The sequence below is a fragment of the Hypomesus nipponensis genome, chromosome 5, assembly GCF_054491055.1.
Source record: "Hypomesus nipponensis isolate SF chromosome 5, ASM5449105v1, whole genome shotgun sequence".
NCBI classification, from domain to species: Eukaryota; Metazoa; Chordata; class Actinopteri; order Osmeriformes; family Osmeridae; genus Hypomesus; species Hypomesus nipponensis.
The window spans coordinates 2,709,505-2,724,412 of NC_140365.1; the positions used below are offsets into that span (position 1 = coordinate 2,709,505).

Below are 14,908 nucleotides of genomic sequence, written 5' to 3' on the forward strand. Positions count from 1 at the left end.
AATGCCTCATTTCAGCAGATTCAATACTTCAGGCTGGTCTAGCCCCCTTTAAAGAACGAACTCCTTAATGTCAAAATGTCAGTCTGGCTGATCCGAATGTTCCCTCTAGTGCCAACAAAGACAACCTCACTCACTGCTGCCTGTTATTCCTACATCTCTCCACCAGAGGTCTCCCTTCAAATGGCTGTCATACAGTGCATTGGCCACATGTTCTCAAGAGACCATTACAATAACCGAAGTTTATTACAAATAACATTTATTTGGTAATGTCACAGACAAATCTCTTAAACCACGTTAAGCCTCAATTCAGAGGATTGGATCAGGAACAGCTGCTCAGTGTTCCAAGATAAACGTGTCTTCTCCCATCCTGGAAGAAAAACAAATACTTAACAGAACCAAAACACATCCCTCAAGGTGAACACAGCAGGGCGGAGCTTGGTTTTCAAATGTGGGCAGAACAGTTTTTTTATTTTTTATAACTGATGATGTTGCCATTAGATATTTTCTAAAGTGAGGAGTCAGATTTGTCATTTTTCAAAAAGTGGAAGTCACATGATGAACCCTCCACCCGCGACGCAGAAACACAGGAAACACCATGATGATCCAGCCCACCTGGTACTCTTCCAGTTGTCTGCAGGACTCAGAGCCATGGAGCGAAGCATCCACAGGGTCTTCAGGACTCTCTTTCCGTCTGGCAGAGGGAAACACTGACCTACCCAGGAGCTGCACGAGCCTGCCCAGAGACATGGACAACCAATTAAAAATCACACCGGAAGCCTGTGACCTGCCAGGAACTTTCAGTCAGAACGAAACGAATGTCACAAGAGGTTTGAGATGGCCATTCCGGAATGAACAGTGATTAGTATCATTATGGTTTGCAAAGTCACAATTTGATGTAAAAAATACAGGCGACATTTAATTATCAACTAAAACGCAAGCGCTTACCGGTCTCAAATAACACAGAGAATGCAACGGAGGTTTGTTGGTCGTGATGGCTGACGACACCCACTAGTTTGCCCCGTAGGTCTGGCCCTGATTCTTGCGAACTGGTCCCTACTTTAGTCTGGTACACACCCGTCAGTTCTGAACCCACAACAAGGACATGCAGTGCAGAGCCCAGCTCATTTCTCCACAGGCCGGTTACATTGCACGACTGAACCTGCGGGCAAACCTATGAATGAGCTTCTCATCGCTCATTAACGTACACACGGATTCTGCGTTCAGTATAAAACAACGAATGGGTGACGACTTGGGTGTAGGTTCAGCCAAACGTTTTTTTTCAACCTTACCTGAAGAACAAAAGTGGGCAAAATAAAGCCACAAAAAAGGAGGTTTGTGGTAGAATGCATGATATGACAAATCTTTCTGTCAAAATTCTGTTTCCCGCGTTTCCTGGAAGATATAGGCCAACGCACTGACCAGCTGTTTGCCTCGTTATTCACTAAACAGAAGCAGGTGTGATAGCCAGTGTTTTTAATTGGTTGATATAGTATGCCTGCTCAAAAACATGAATATTCACATTTCAAAGGAGACATTGCCCTTATATATCTGTAAGAAGTTTAAATGTAGATTAGTATTTAACACAAACTAGGCGTTGATCATCACAAAATATAAAATTGCACGTAATAGGCCTACGTCATTAAATTAATACAAAATGCTGAACATTATCCTCTAGAGGGGGCTGTTTTCCTGTGTACCTGCAGACATCCTCGTGTTCAGGGAGTGGCCACTCTGATTGACCACCCCAGGTGCCACCCCTACTATCTTTACGTATCAATAGGTGTGTTCGACTTCATGCAGCAACGGCGGTGCCGACAGTCGGCTGCAGCCGGCTGCCTTGAAGCTGAGAATGCCATTGGCTGCTTCAAGTCAGCCGGGCTGCAGGCGGCTGCATGCGACGCCGGCGCTGCATGAATTCGAACGCACCTAATGTCCAGTCTGCCAGAAACCCAGAGAAAGTTTAGATTTTGAGCAGGGTGCTTATCGTTGGATAACAGCTGCCATTAAATAAACAGAAGAAGAGTTGTCAGTCACATTTAAAGAAGTCTCTCGGGATTACGGTTTACTGCCCCCAGATCTACCCCGCCAGGAAAAGCCCCCTCACGGTAGCGCGCTCACAAACAACTTGAAGCAAAAAGTTAACCAAAGAGTTCTGAAACCTTTTCAAACAGTTTTTTCTAAACTTTCTTTCATAAATATTTGTTCAACCTTTAAAAAATGTTTTTTTTAACCTGATGACAGCTATCAAAATAAGGGCTGTGTTGAGCCTTGCCATGAAATGCATCTCCTACTAACTTTGACTCGGAAAGTGCGAGATTATTTGATGCTAAAATGTAAATACAAAATTAAGTATAAAAATAATGTATGGAAGATTTATGTTACATTTGTATTTTGCCACTGTTGTGTTGGTAGGTCTATATGTATATTTGACTAGAATTAAGACACTGTAATGCTCGTAATTAAAGTAGATATACATTTATGCTATTCAGATGTGGTGTTCGTAGCCTACTTCATGCCACCCCTGCAAAAATCAGTGACCCACTTGGGCAACCCCAGTCGAAAAAGTCTGGACAAGCCACTGCTACAAGGGACAAATGAAATATATTCACTATATATATTCTATATTCTCTTCCTATTTGTATGCCTATATTCTTGCTGAAGTCCAACTGATCCGTCAGTCTGGCGGGTGCAGAAATTCTAATCTAGGTGAAAGGAGGTTTAACTCAGATTAAATCCTCCAAGCTACGCTACATCAATTGTCGCCTCGCTTCATTTACAGGAGGTGGTTATTTCTGGCAGTTTATCCAATATTAAAATTACTGTTTTGTGAGTGGATTCTAACTTTTCATAATGTTTCATAACCGTAGCAATATTTCTAGAGAATAGCCTATGCTAATGTCGCATATTCAGTTGGCCAAACACTTAAAATGTTAATTAATATAGGCTACAGCCTAGGCTACTGTCTAAATGCAAATGTAGCCTAGGAAATTACACACCGTGGCGTTATGGTCATGCAGATAAAAACCCTCAACAAATTTTAATTGCGGCAAACACTGGCCTGTGTGCTTCTTTTGTTTACATAAGGTGTGTGTTAGTTATGAGTTAACGCAGGCTGGCCTATGCCACATATAGGGAAGGCCTATTCCCTTTCGGTTAGGCTTACTTGTCTGAAACGCATTTATTTAACCAAATGTTATTAATCAAGTTAAAATCGATATTAATTTACTATAAAACTACATGTGAGCGACGACCGTTTAAACATTGTCCAGTAGGCTAGGCGACTTAACAGCATGTGATATGGACCATTAATTCTGTTGAACGCAACAGCCTGTGTTTATAATTAGCCTGTCCGTTAAGAATGATGGATTTGGACTAAATGAATGTGCTGCACAAACAGTGAGTCAAGACTGACTCAACAAGTAGCCTAATCTGTCGCTGCCACAATTTATTTGGAATAATTTAATTTCTTAATAGCAACTCAGATACGATGCATTGTCTGTCAAATAGGGCTATGCATTGTGTGTGCATGTGTGTAACATGGAGCGAGTGAATGAGAATGCAAGGAGGGCAGAGAAAGTAGGAACAAAACGATATAATTGCCACCGATCAGCTTTCACAACAGCAATGGACCTTTTAATAGCAACAAAATAAAAATAAATAAATAAATGCGCCTTAAATGTTAGCATGTAGTGAATTAAATTCACACAGCGCAAGTCCTGTATGTTCTTTCTTGACAGTGAATGGTAGAGGTTGACTGCTTTCAATCAAACACAATTGCGTTAGCTAGAAGATTGCATTGTGTGCTGTCACATTGAATTATCCGAGTCCGAGCCACCTGCACGCAGAGAGAACTCTCATCTTTTTGCTCCTTTGAAGTGGATCAAAGCCGGAAGCAGAGACCAAAGCTGCCCATTTATCACAGAATACTACCTTCGGATGATAGCTTGAAACCACATTTTAATGTAAATGTTTTACAGTGACATGGGCTGGTCTGGTCCGGAAAAGGCGGATCATAATTTATATAATTCGGTGAGTGAGTGTGTGTGTGTGTGTGTGTGTCTGTGAGAGAGAGAATGAGAGAGAGAGAGAGAGAGAGAGAGAGAGAGAGAGGGAGAGAGTCTCATAACTTGTTACGCCTTCTCCCGTGAGAACAGGCACAATGATTTCATGCTTGTGATTCAAGACAGAGTGAACTGGGCGATATAGCAGGAGGCTATTTCAAATGCAACATTCGCGATGAGGACAGCCGCCGTTTACTCCTCGCCCAGTCGATGTTGCAATGAAACAGCGCCTGAGGAGTGGGAGACTGAACATCAACCAGCAGAAACATCTGGCTGCGGTAATACGCCACCGTCGTTGGCACGCTCCATGACGATTCCTGATACTTCGTACCGACAACGTCGAGGAAATTCGGGGGACGAACGGTATGATCACGCAGTTTACCGCACCGATCCCCGCGGACAACACATCGTTTCAATGAATACTTATGGGGTTCACAACGGTGCGTTTCAGTCTCAAGAACATATTCCCTGGAACACGGATGATGGAGATGACAATTTCAACAGCCAGTGGGTCCATTCCGAATCTCAGCCGAGCATCTCACCTCAGAAAACGTAAGTGCGACCTTGATATCGATCTTTTACACTGAGAAAATTATTGGAAAACGGCCTTTGTCAACATATTGGCCTGTAGGCTATTCGAAGAAGGTGGCACACATTTTTTTTGCCGGGGATTTAGGTGTGAAATAACCTAGCTTACGGCTTAAGACTTAGTTTTGTTTTAATCCTCCATCAATCATTTAAATCTTTCTCTTAACGGCATTAAGTTTGATTGCATCACAGTGGTAGACCAAGGGGACATGCAATTACTGGAATGGATATTGAAGCTCATATTATAAACATTTAAGAAAGACAATTCACAACTAATGAAAATCGAATTCTAATTAATAATACAATGAGTCCAAACTATAGACTAAAGGTGGAAACATGAATCTCAAGTTCTTAACTTCCTCCTGCTTTCCACTAAAACTTTTAACCACCATGTCACCATGTCTCATGTCACTAAACAGTTAAGAAAGGAGCTCTTCAAATGATTCAAATGGGTTTCATGTAAATATGGCTGTCAAAATACCCTCACAGTCATCGTTCGCCCTCTCTCCATCCAGAGTTGAAACCATGCACCACAGACGCGTCACACTCCGGGAGAAGACCCGCCGGCAAGCTATCCGAGGCCCGGCGTACATGTTCAGCGAACGTGGTACCAACCTCACCGCAGAGGAGGAGCGCTTCCTGGATGCTGCCGAGTACGGCAACATCCCCGTGGTGCGCAAGATGCTGGAGGAATCCAAGACCCTGAACGTCAACTGTGTGGACTACATGGGCCAGAATGCACTGCAGCTGGCTGTGGGGAACGAGCACCTGGAGGTGACAGAGCTGCTGTTGAAGAAGGAGGGGCTGGCGCGAGTGGGCGACGGGCTCTTGCTGGCCATCAGTAAGGGCTACGTGCGCATCGTGGAGGCCATCCTGGCCCACCCTGCGTTCGGGGGCGGGCTGCGTCTCACCCTCAGCCCCCTGGAGCAGGAGCTGCGGGACGACGACTTTTACGCCTACGACGAAGACGGCACCCGCTTCTCCCACGACGTAACCCCCGTCATCCTGGCGGCCCACTGCCAGGAGTACGAGATCGTCCACACGCTGCTGATGAAGGGTGCGCGCATCGAGAAGCCGCACGACTACTTCTGCAAGTGCCACGAGTGTACGGAGAAGCAGTGCAGGGATTCGTTCAGCCACTCCCGTTCCAGGATGAACGCCTACAAAGGATTGGCCAGCGCCGCCTACCTGTCCCTGTCCAGCGAGGACCCAGTCCTCACGGCCCTGGAGCTCAGCAACGAGCTGGCCCGACTCGCTAACATTGAGACTGAGTTCAAGGTGAGGACCACAGACAGCACAGACAGCACAGACAGGCGGGAGGACAGTGTGTGACCAGGAGAGGATTTTGGTGACAAACATAGCATTCTTCTTGATTGGAAAAAAGAATTATCCAGCCAGGCAGAGTGTATATGCCCACTTCCCCAAATTGCAGTCTGCTTATAATACAGCGTGATAATGGAATGAGTGATTAGCTGTCATTCGGCTCATGGTGGAAAATGATTAGGTTTCCGCCTGTCCTGCACAACATTCATTATATTCCATTCTGCCTGCAACATAATAATCTGTTGTTTTTGTTGGATACATTTTTTTTTCCATCAGTTTACACAATATGTCCAATTAAGTTGAAAATAGTATTTAGCATGTCTGATGTTCATTTCAAAATGTCAATCATTTAAATCATGTGCTCTTCCGTGTAAGATAAAGAGCCAAACGGCCAAAATAGAACACAGTTTATCACTGAGAGAGAACAAGTCTAATCAGGGATTTCCATAACTATAAATATTGTTTGAGTGAGCTGTTAATGTTAAAAGAACTACCCAGGGATATCTACGTCTTTGTATTTTCTTATCTTCCAATTACAGACATCTAAGATTTTAGTCTGAGACTACAGAAAGAAGCGCACTTAAGAATACACAATGTATATTTACATGTCCTTTTACCTGTGGTTGGGGTTTGAGTGGTTCCCCTTCATTACACCCTGGCTCTCTGACTCTCTCGTCTCCCTGTTGTGTCTGTAAAGAACGACTACAGGAAGCTGTCCATGCAGTGCAAGGACTTTGTGGTTGGGGTCCTGGACTTGTGCAGAGACACGGAGGAGGTGGAGGCTATTTTGAATGGCGACGTGGACCAAGCTCTGCCTGAGGATCCCAGCCGGCCGGGCCTGAGTCGGGTCAAGCTGGCCATTAAGTATGAGGTCAAAAAGGTTTGTCCACTTTCTTGGTTCAGCAGTTTTGGCACACACCTCTGTTGTGTGTGTGTGTGTGTGTGTGTGTGTGGGTGTGTGTCATAATAACACCAAACAAGCCGAAGGACAACATGACAAGAACTGAAGATTGTCGTCTCCCAATTTCCTCTCCTGTAATAGAACATAAAAATGTATCGTCCACTGAGATGGAACTTTTCCTGCAATGCTTAAAGGGACTTTATTTTTTATATAATATTATATAATTAAAATGAAACATACCTCATTCATCCACAGTATGAATATCTACACACTAACACGACACACGGTCAATCAGGTCCACTTCAGTTCCACTTCAGCTCCTTCCTCTTGCCTCTTTCCACCTTGGTGTTAGTCGTTGTTCTGTTTCATCTCCAGTTTGTGGCCCATCCTAACTGCCAGCAGCAGCTGCTGACCCTGTGGTACGAGAACCTGGCTGGCCTGAGGCAGCAGTCTGTCGGGGTCAAATGCTGGATAGTCCTGGGAGTGACATTTGGTCTTCCTTTCCTTGCCATTGCGTACTGGATAATGCCCTGTAGTAAGGTAGAGTATGCATGTTTTCTCCTGACTAATTTAATTGCTTAACATACTAATGTATATACAGTATACAGGACAGTAAGAGTAATCAAGATTGAGTCAATAAATTCTGTTGTTTTGTTTCCTTCAACAGCTGAGTCGGATTCTCCGCAGTCCCTTCATGAAGTTTGTGGCCCATGCAGTGTCGTTCACCATCTTCCTCGGACTCCTGGTGCTGAATGCGTCTGACCGCTTCGAGGGGGTGAAGAACCTTCCTAACGAGACCATAACTGACCACCCTCACCAGGTGTTTAGGGTGAAAACCACCCAGTTCTCCTGGACAGAGATGCTGATCATGAATTGGGTGCTTGGTAAGTCACCTGTGTGATTTTGAAAACAACTTATATAACTTAGCAGACATGTTCCCAGGCATGTATATATTTTGTCCGATTGAGAGGACATCCTTAAGTTGCTGATGACGTCTTAAATGTCAATGACCACAGCAAAACCACGTCATTTGAGTTAAGTTATAGATGCATAACTATAACAAATAAGAAAAACTGTTGTGCCTTTCCTTTACCTTATTATTATTTTTTTAAGTACACAGTTATGTAAAAAGTAAACATTCAATGATATTTGTGTCGTCAGGTATGATCTGGTCAGAGTGCAAGGAGATATGGGTGGATGGGCCACGGGAGTATGCCATGCACCTCTGGAACGTTCTGGACTTTGGCATGCTGTCCATCTTCGTGGCGTCGTTCACAGCTCGCCTCATGGCCTTCCTGCAAGCCACCCAGGCCCAGGTGTACGTGGACCTGCACGTGCCCAACACAGACCTGAGCACGGCCTCTCTGCCTGCGGACGTAGCCTACTTCACCTACGGTAAGTGTTAGCTTGAGCTGGGAGCAGTAGGTAGTAGTCGGATTGGCTGGTCTTCTGCCTTACTTCCAAAAGGCGCTATTCGTACATCGCTTCGGACTAAAAGCGTTTGCTAAATGAATAAAATATGAATGCCTCCAACATTTTACATGTAGTCATTTAGCAGATGCTCTTATCCAGATCGACTTACAGTAAGTACAGGGACATTCCCCCCCGAGGCAAATAGGGTGAAGTGCCTTGCCCAAGGACACAAAGTCAGTTGGCACGGCCAAGAATCGATCTTGCAACCTTCAGATTACTAGCCCGATTCCCTCACCGTTTAGCCACCTGACCCCCTAACCATTCCTGTGTTCCTTTGCCTCCCAGCCAGGAACAGGTGGCTTCCGTCAGACCCACAGCTGATATCCGAGGGCTTGTACTCCATCGCCGTGGTGCTCAGTTTCTCTCGCATTGCCTACATCCTGCCCGCCAATGAGAGCTTCGGGCCCCTGCAGATCTCCCTGGGACGCACAGTCAAGGACATCTTCAAATTCATGGTCATCTTCATCATGGTCTTCTTGGCTTTCATGATCGGAATGTTCAACCTGTATTCTTACTACCTTGGGGCCAAGTACAACCCAGCCTTTACGACGTGAGTTTAAAATGTTTGGGACAATTTAACCATATTGTGTGTGTGGGTCTGCCTTGTACACAAATCCATGTTTGTGGGTCTGTATTTATGTCCGTTTGTGTTTGTCTGTGTCTACAGGGTGGAGGAGAGCTTTAAGACTCTGTTCTGGTCCATCTTTGGCCTGTCCGAGGTTATCTCTGTTGTCCTGAAATACGATCACAAATTCATTGAGAATATCGGTTATGTTCTGTTTGGAGTCTACAATGTAACCATGGTAATCGTACTGCTAAACATGCTGATTGCCATGATCAACCACTCGTACCAGGAAATTGAGGTGAGACCAAGAATCAATGAACCACCTGGGGTAGGGTTGAAAATCAATCACTTGTAGCAGAGATCACAGACGAAACAAGGAAAAACAAGGCAACATGGCCACACAATCTCTGTTACTCGATTACCTCAGCAGGGGGTTCAATATCCCGATGCTGATCTCTTGCCTTCCCCCCCCCCTCGTCTTGTTTCCAACAGGAGGACGCAGACGTGGAGTGGAAGTTCGCACGGTCTAAACTGTGGCTCTCTTACTTTGACGAGGGCCGGACATTACCCCCTCCGTTTAATTTGATACCCAGCCCCAAATCCTTCTACTACTTGGTCCTGCGCTCCAGGGCCTGCCTCAAGAAGCTGTGCAAGGCCAAAGCACGTCACCACGACAACCAGCGAGAGATGGGCATGATTGACATGCGATTTAAGGTCTGCAAGTTGGCGTTTCTGGGAAAACGCGTGGGATTCTTCTCGGTCTCGGTGGGTCGTCAGCTCAGCTAACGGGAAGGCTTGCTTGTGTTTCTGTTTCAGTTTAATCAGTACGCCCGAGCACAAGGAGACCCCGCTATACGGAAGACAATACAACACCCTACTCGATACCAGGTAGACTATACTTTTTCCTAATTACAGGTGTCCAGTATTAGATGATTCATTTAATTCATCAAGCACACAGTTTTGACTGTCGAATAGATATGGAGATGTTGTAAATTTGTTGTTACTTTTTGTGTAAAGAAACTAATGAAGAGGCTGATAAAGAGATATGTGCTCAAAGCTCAAGTTGACAGCGAGAACGATGAGATCAACGAAGGTATGAATGTTTCAGATATATTTCGCTTTAGAATCAGAAAGAGCCCTTATTCAGTCTCATAGCTAAATGTTTGCGCAAATTGTTTTCGTTGGGTTCATGCGTAACAAATGAATTTGTTCTGACCTTTCCAGGTGAGCTGAAGGAGATTAAACAGGATATTTCCAGTCTACGCTATGAGCTCTTAGAGGAGAAGTCACAGGCCACTGAGGAACTTGCTGATTTGATACAACAACTTGGTGACAAGCTCAGCAAGAATGTCAAAAAACCCTGAGGGATACAGAGAAAGATTAAAAGGTGTGTTTAACAACGTGGAATAGGGTTAGTGTATTGATTCTTGAATATTAGGAGACTCCTTTGTTAGAAGCCAGTAAACATGTGGCTCCCCATAATTAAATTAAATACAAATTTTGACTGTGAAATAGTGTAGTTATAGAAATATATTTTATGTGCCAGATTTTTGTTTTTGTCTGGAACTTAATATTTTAGCTTGAAATATATAATGTAATTGATGCTTTGTCCCACAAATAGATAATAAAGAAGTAATATCACGTATATGAACTCTATTGTTTTAACTATACATGCCCACTGTATTCACATCATCATCCTCAAAATTACGCTCTCGCAAGAAATGTGCAATTCTTGGGGCAAGGAAGTTTTCTAAGCTCCACCCATCCAACGTTGTGGCCCAATAGGAAAGTTCCCTGTAGTGTTTCCAGGAAGTAGTTTGTAGCTTGCTTAGCTACCAGCGTGCTAGCGACACTGGCTCATTATGAAGGATGTTTTTTGTATTAAAAAGATGGTCATGTAATTACATATTAATTTGACAGGTAGCTCTCGCCCCTGCTCTAGTATCAATGTGATTTGTGTCTCAATTTGAACCATTTAACATTAGTTGTTAGTTATTTTAGCTTGTCAACTTGTTCACGCTGTCCATATTTCCATGGTATGGTGCTAACGTTAGCACTAGCTCTAGCTACACTCGAGGTCCACAGCACAGACATAGAAAAAAATGGCGGACGACACCAGCGCAGCAGCGGACAGGAACGTGGAGATATGGAAGATAAAGAAGTTGATCAAAAGTCTGGAAGCAGCAAGAGGGTAGGCATTGAAGTACTGTGACAAGTAATTTGTTTTATCACTGCCAAATAAAATATTGTGAATTCAACGATACCTGTAAGCTAGTCTTTAGGGAAACGTCAGCTAACCCACCGAGGTCTTAACCGATGTAGCCTAGTTAAGCTAGCTTCCGTTCAAGCAAGCTAGCTCGGCTCCACATGAATAGTATTGAATCAGCATGCGTCTGTGTGCGCCTACTGACACAAACCGTGTGGAACTTTAAGCTAGCTAGCTAGGTACAGCTAGCCAAAAAGCGCAACTCGACGAACACAAAACCCCCTTGCTGGCTCTGATTTCTCGTCATTTTAAACGTTACTGTAGGTATCAAAGACACTTGATAGCTGCCTTATTGTAGCACGTCCTTCTGTCTGTACCAAAAGTCAGCTAGCTAGCCAGTTAGCATGCTAGCTAGTTATCTGGTTGAAAGTAGGTCCGATATGATCGCACCTCGAGGATCGAGAATGACCTCGCAACATTGCCAAGTATAAATGGTTCTCTCGGCAGTGTACCCAATTACCACGCTCACCGCGGTAACGTGTGTAGTTTGGCGTGTGCTGCTATTACGCAAGCTAACTTCAATAGCCATACCATAAAAGTTTGCCCTGAACCGAGCTAGTATCATTCACATGACTTGGCATATATCAAGCACATCTCCTAGGGAGCGGTACATTAGGCCATGAATGCTTCACCACAGGGCTGAATTGCGCCCTCAAATTGTCTGTCAGCTGTACTGAACACGTTGCCCACACCCACCGTGGATATATATTTATTCCATAACAAAGCCATCGTAGATGTAAGTCATATGTTGTAGGTAATCGCTCTTAGTTAGCTAACCACGTTTGATATAAGTATATTTGATTATTATTATTACATTCACAGCAGATTTGTTGTAAATCATAAATAATAGTGAAGATGGTGTCAAAAGACCAGCCACCTCCTTGATATCTCAGTCCTCATATCTAAAGCCATGTCGTTTTTTAAAATCTCTTCAGGAATGGCACGAGTATGATTTCCCTTATCATCCCGCCGAAAGACCAGATCTCCAGAGTGGCTAAGATGCTGGCTGATGAGTTTGGTACAGCCTCCAACATCAAGAGCAGAGTCAACCGGCTGTCAGTTCTGGGTGCCATCACGTCTGTCCAGCAGAGACTCAAGCTCTATAACAAAGGTACGTTCTGAGTTTCCACCATGTTTGTTGACCTTTGCTTTGGATCAAAGGCAACTGTTTGTGCTTTCCTGATAATGGACTGGGGAAGTTGTTAAAGGGTGGTCGCAAAATTGAGAATTTCTCACATTATCGTGAAGGTCCTTGTTCGTTCTTTCCCAACAGTGCCTTCCAATGGCTTAGTTGTCTACTGCGGAACTATAGTGACCGAGGAGGGCAAAGAGAAAAAAGTTAATATTGACTTTGAGCCTTTCAAACCTATCAACACCTCACTTTATCTTTGCGACAACAAGTTCCACACAGAGGTGAGACTTCCAAACATACAAAACCAATCGAATCATATGTAGGCTTGTAATGTGCAAAAATATGTTTAGACTACTCAAGTTACACACTATCAACATAATTATTTTCATATTTTTCATCTGTTTACTCAGGCTCTCACTGCTTTGCTATCAGACGATAGCAAGTTTGGTTTCATTGTAATTGACGGAAGTGGCGCGCTCTTCGGGACTCTACAGGGCAACACCAGAGAAGTGCTGCACAAGTTCACTGTGGACCTACCGAAAAAGCACGGTAATACGCCCTACACATCTGCGCATACTCAAGCTTGAATGTTCCGTGTACTTTAAAGGGAGGCTGTGAACCATTGTGTGTGTGGGGGGGGGAGGGGTCAGATGGTTGAGCGGTTAGGGAATTAGAGGTTAATCAGAAGGTTGCCAGTTCGATTCCCGGCCATGCAAAATGACGTTGTGTCCTTGGGCAAGGCACTTCACCCTACTTGCCTCGGGGAGGAATGTCCCTGTACTTACTGTAAGTCGCTCTGGATCATAGCGTCTGCTAAGTTACTCAATGTAATGTAAATAGCCAAACATTCCCTTTTTCTCCACCCAGGCAGAGGAGGCCAGTCCGCCCTGCGTTTTGCTCGCCTGCGAATGGAGAAGAGGCACAACTACGTGCGCAAGGTGGCGGAGACTGCGGTCCAGCTCTTTGTCTCTAACGACAAAGTCAACGTAGCCGGCATGGTGCTGGCTGGGTCGGCTGACTTCAAAACAGAACTGAGCCAGTCGGACATGTTTGACCCGGTCAGTAGCCGGACATGTTAGCCCTTCCCCGGTTGCTGAGAGTGTGGGTGTTGCAAAGCAGTCTGGTGACTGATTGGTTTGATCTCATCTGTCCACACAGAGGTTACAAGCAAAGGTGTTGAAGCTTGTGGATATCTCATATGGAGGAGAGAACGGCTTCAACCAGGCCATCGAGTTGTCAGCTGAGGTGCTGTCCAATGTGAAATTCATTCAGGAGAAGAAACTAATAGGTAAGTCCATTTAGATGGGCTGAATGTGTAGCGTAAGTATTCATTCATCTCCTTTTGTGGGTAATTGTTCTGTTGTAATTCCATTGTAATTTTTTTTTTGTATTTATTTAAGGACGATACTTTGATGAGATCAGCCAGGACACAGGCAAGTACTGCTTTGGGGTAGAAGACACTCTAAAAGCCCTGGAGATGGGAGCTGTTGAGATTCTCATTGTCTATGAGAACCTGGACACGATGAGATACATCCTTCGCTGCCATGGTGCAGAGGGATTGGCAATGGAAAATGGTAGGCCCCCCCCAAAAAAAAACAATAACAAACAACAACCTTAAAGCAAAGACACACTGGACATACCTTTTGAGTAACCATTGTGGTTTTAATGGTTTGCATACCTCATATTCTTCTCTCCTAGATGAGAAGACTTTGTATTTAACGCCGGAGCAAGAGAAAGACAAATCTCACTTCACAGACAAAGAGGTAAGGGGCAGCCATTCTGGTTTATATCCCAACAAAGGGGCAATGAGGGGGCAGTTTATTGGTATTTTCAATGGAAGTTCAGGTGTCATTATTTAAGTGTGTGTGTGTGTGTGTGTGTGTACATACTGAAAGTTTATATACAACCTGTTTATATACATGTGCATACTAATGTGTGTTGGAATTACCACATTTCCATAGACAGGACAAGAACATGAGCTGATTGAGAGCATGCCATTGCTCGAGTGGTTTGCCAACAACTATAAGAAGTTTGGAGCTACTCTTGAGATTGTCACAGACAAGAGCCAAGAGGGATCCCAGTTTGTAAAAGGTTTTGGTGGAATTGGAGGTAAGGGTTTGATGGTCTGTTGGTGCCTGATTGTAATTATGATCTAACGTAGAAGTCTAAAATGAAACACAATTAAACTGAACGTTTTTCCTTATTATTTTTGTAGGGATCTTGCGATACAGGGTCGATTTTCAAGGCATGGACTATCAAGGAGAGGATGATGAATTGTTTGATTTGGATGACTACTAGGTAGTCAAGACTGACTGTTGGAAGCAAAGAAAAATTAGGAAAAAGAAAAGCCTTTCACTGACGTGAGAGACTGATGGGGAAAAAGGACCAAGCACGAGGGCCAGAATACCAAGCAAGTGACATTTATGTGAAAATGTACAGTACATGAACATATCCCTTACTCTGAACAGGGACTCTCTCTCCTGGGCGGTTGAGCATGGCCCTGGCTTGTTGTTCTCACCACATGAATGACACATAAAGTGACTTGACAAATAAATAAAAAAAGAAAAACAATTTCTGACTGCTTGACCACTGAAAAAAA

At 44.1% G+C, this 14,908-nt stretch overlaps 3 protein-coding genes across 3 annotated transcripts; 2 read left to right on the forward strand and 1 right to left on the reverse strand.

The window, feature by feature from the left end:
* Positions 1 to 239: 239 nt before the first annotated feature.
* avd (avidin) lies at positions 240 to 1,434 on the reverse strand. The gene is made up of 4 exons (XM_084698555.1): positions 1,290 to 1,434; positions 946 to 1,159; positions 613 to 733; positions 240 to 367 (listed from the first exon to the last, which is right to left on the reverse strand). Exons 1-4 carry the CDS (start codon positions 1,347 to 1,349, stop codon positions 334 to 336), a joined length of 429 nt encoding a protein of 142 aa, XP_084554681.1. The 5' UTR covers positions 1,350 to 1,434; the 3' UTR covers positions 240 to 333.
* A 3,740-nt stretch (positions 1,435 to 5,174) lies between these two features.
* LOC146287759 (short transient receptor potential channel 7-like) lies at positions 5,175 to 10,479 on the forward strand. The gene is made up of 11 exons (XM_084697659.1): positions 5,175 to 5,927; positions 6,670 to 6,852; positions 7,249 to 7,413; positions 7,541 to 7,757; positions 8,035 to 8,268; positions 8,632 to 8,896; positions 9,014 to 9,209; positions 9,404 to 9,625; positions 9,728 to 9,799; positions 9,929 to 10,004; positions 10,136 to 10,479. The coding sequence occupies exons 1-11, from the start codon at positions 5,175 to 5,177 to the stop codon at positions 10,273 to 10,275; spliced, it is 2,523 nt and encodes an 840-aa protein (XP_084553785.1). The 3' UTR covers positions 10,276 to 10,479.
* Positions 10,480 to 10,718: 239 nt separating this feature from the next.
* Positions 10,719 to 14,880, forward strand: LOC146287760 (eukaryotic peptide chain release factor subunit 1-like). The gene is made up of 11 exons (XM_084698805.1): positions 10,719 to 10,831; positions 10,966 to 11,102; positions 12,113 to 12,288; positions 12,451 to 12,590; positions 12,720 to 12,858; positions 13,177 to 13,367; positions 13,468 to 13,597; positions 13,710 to 13,883; positions 14,008 to 14,072; positions 14,271 to 14,418; positions 14,525 to 14,880. Exons 2-11 carry the CDS (start codon positions 11,014 to 11,016, stop codon positions 14,605 to 14,607), a joined length of 1,335 nt encoding a protein of 444 aa, XP_084554931.1. The 5' UTR covers positions 10,719 to 10,831; positions 10,966 to 11,013; the 3' UTR covers positions 14,608 to 14,880.
* Positions 14,881 to 14,908: the final 28 nt, after the last annotated feature.

What these genes read in the sequence shown, in the direction of transcription:
- avd (XM_084698555.1), bottom strand. Translation starts at nt 1,349, where the DNA reads ATGCATTCTACCACAAACCTCCTTTTTTGTGGCTTTATTTTGCCCACT. An exon ending in CTCTGTGTTATTTGAGACCG is followed by an intron (nt 734 to 945) that starts GTAAGCGCTTGC and finishes GTCTCTGGGCAG; the next exon opens with GCTCGTGCAGCTCCTGGGTA. An exon ending in GACAACTGGAAGAGTACCAG is followed by an intron (nt 368 to 612) that starts GTGGGCTGGATC and finishes TTTTTCTTCCAG; the next exon opens with GATGGGAGAAGACACGTTTA.
- LOC146287759 (XM_084697659.1), top strand. Translation starts at nt 5,175, where the DNA reads ATGCACCACAGACGCGTCACACTCCGGGAGAAGACCCGCCGGCAAGCT. An exon ending in CGTAGCCTACTTCACCTACG is followed by an intron (nt 8,269 to 8,631) that starts GTAAGTGTTAGC and finishes TTTGCCTCCCAG; the next exon opens with CCAGGAACAGGTGGCTTCCG. An exon ending in TGATTGACATGCGATTTAAG is followed by an intron (nt 9,626 to 9,727) that starts GTCTGCAAGTTG and finishes TTTCTGTTTCAG; the next exon opens with TTTAATCAGTACGCCCGAGC.
- LOC146287760 (XM_084698805.1), top strand. Translation starts at nt 11,014, where the DNA reads ATGGCGGACGACACCAGCGCAGCAGCGGACAGGAACGTGGAGATATGG. An exon ending in ACTCAAGCTCTATAACAAAG is followed by an intron (nt 12,289 to 12,450) that starts GTACGTTCTGAG and finishes CTTTCCCAACAG; the next exon opens with TGCCTTCCAATGGCTTAGTT. An exon ending in AGTCGGACATGTTTGACCCG is followed by an intron (nt 13,368 to 13,467) that starts GTCAGTAGCCGG and finishes CTGTCCACACAG; the next exon opens with AGGTTACAAGCAAAGGTGTT.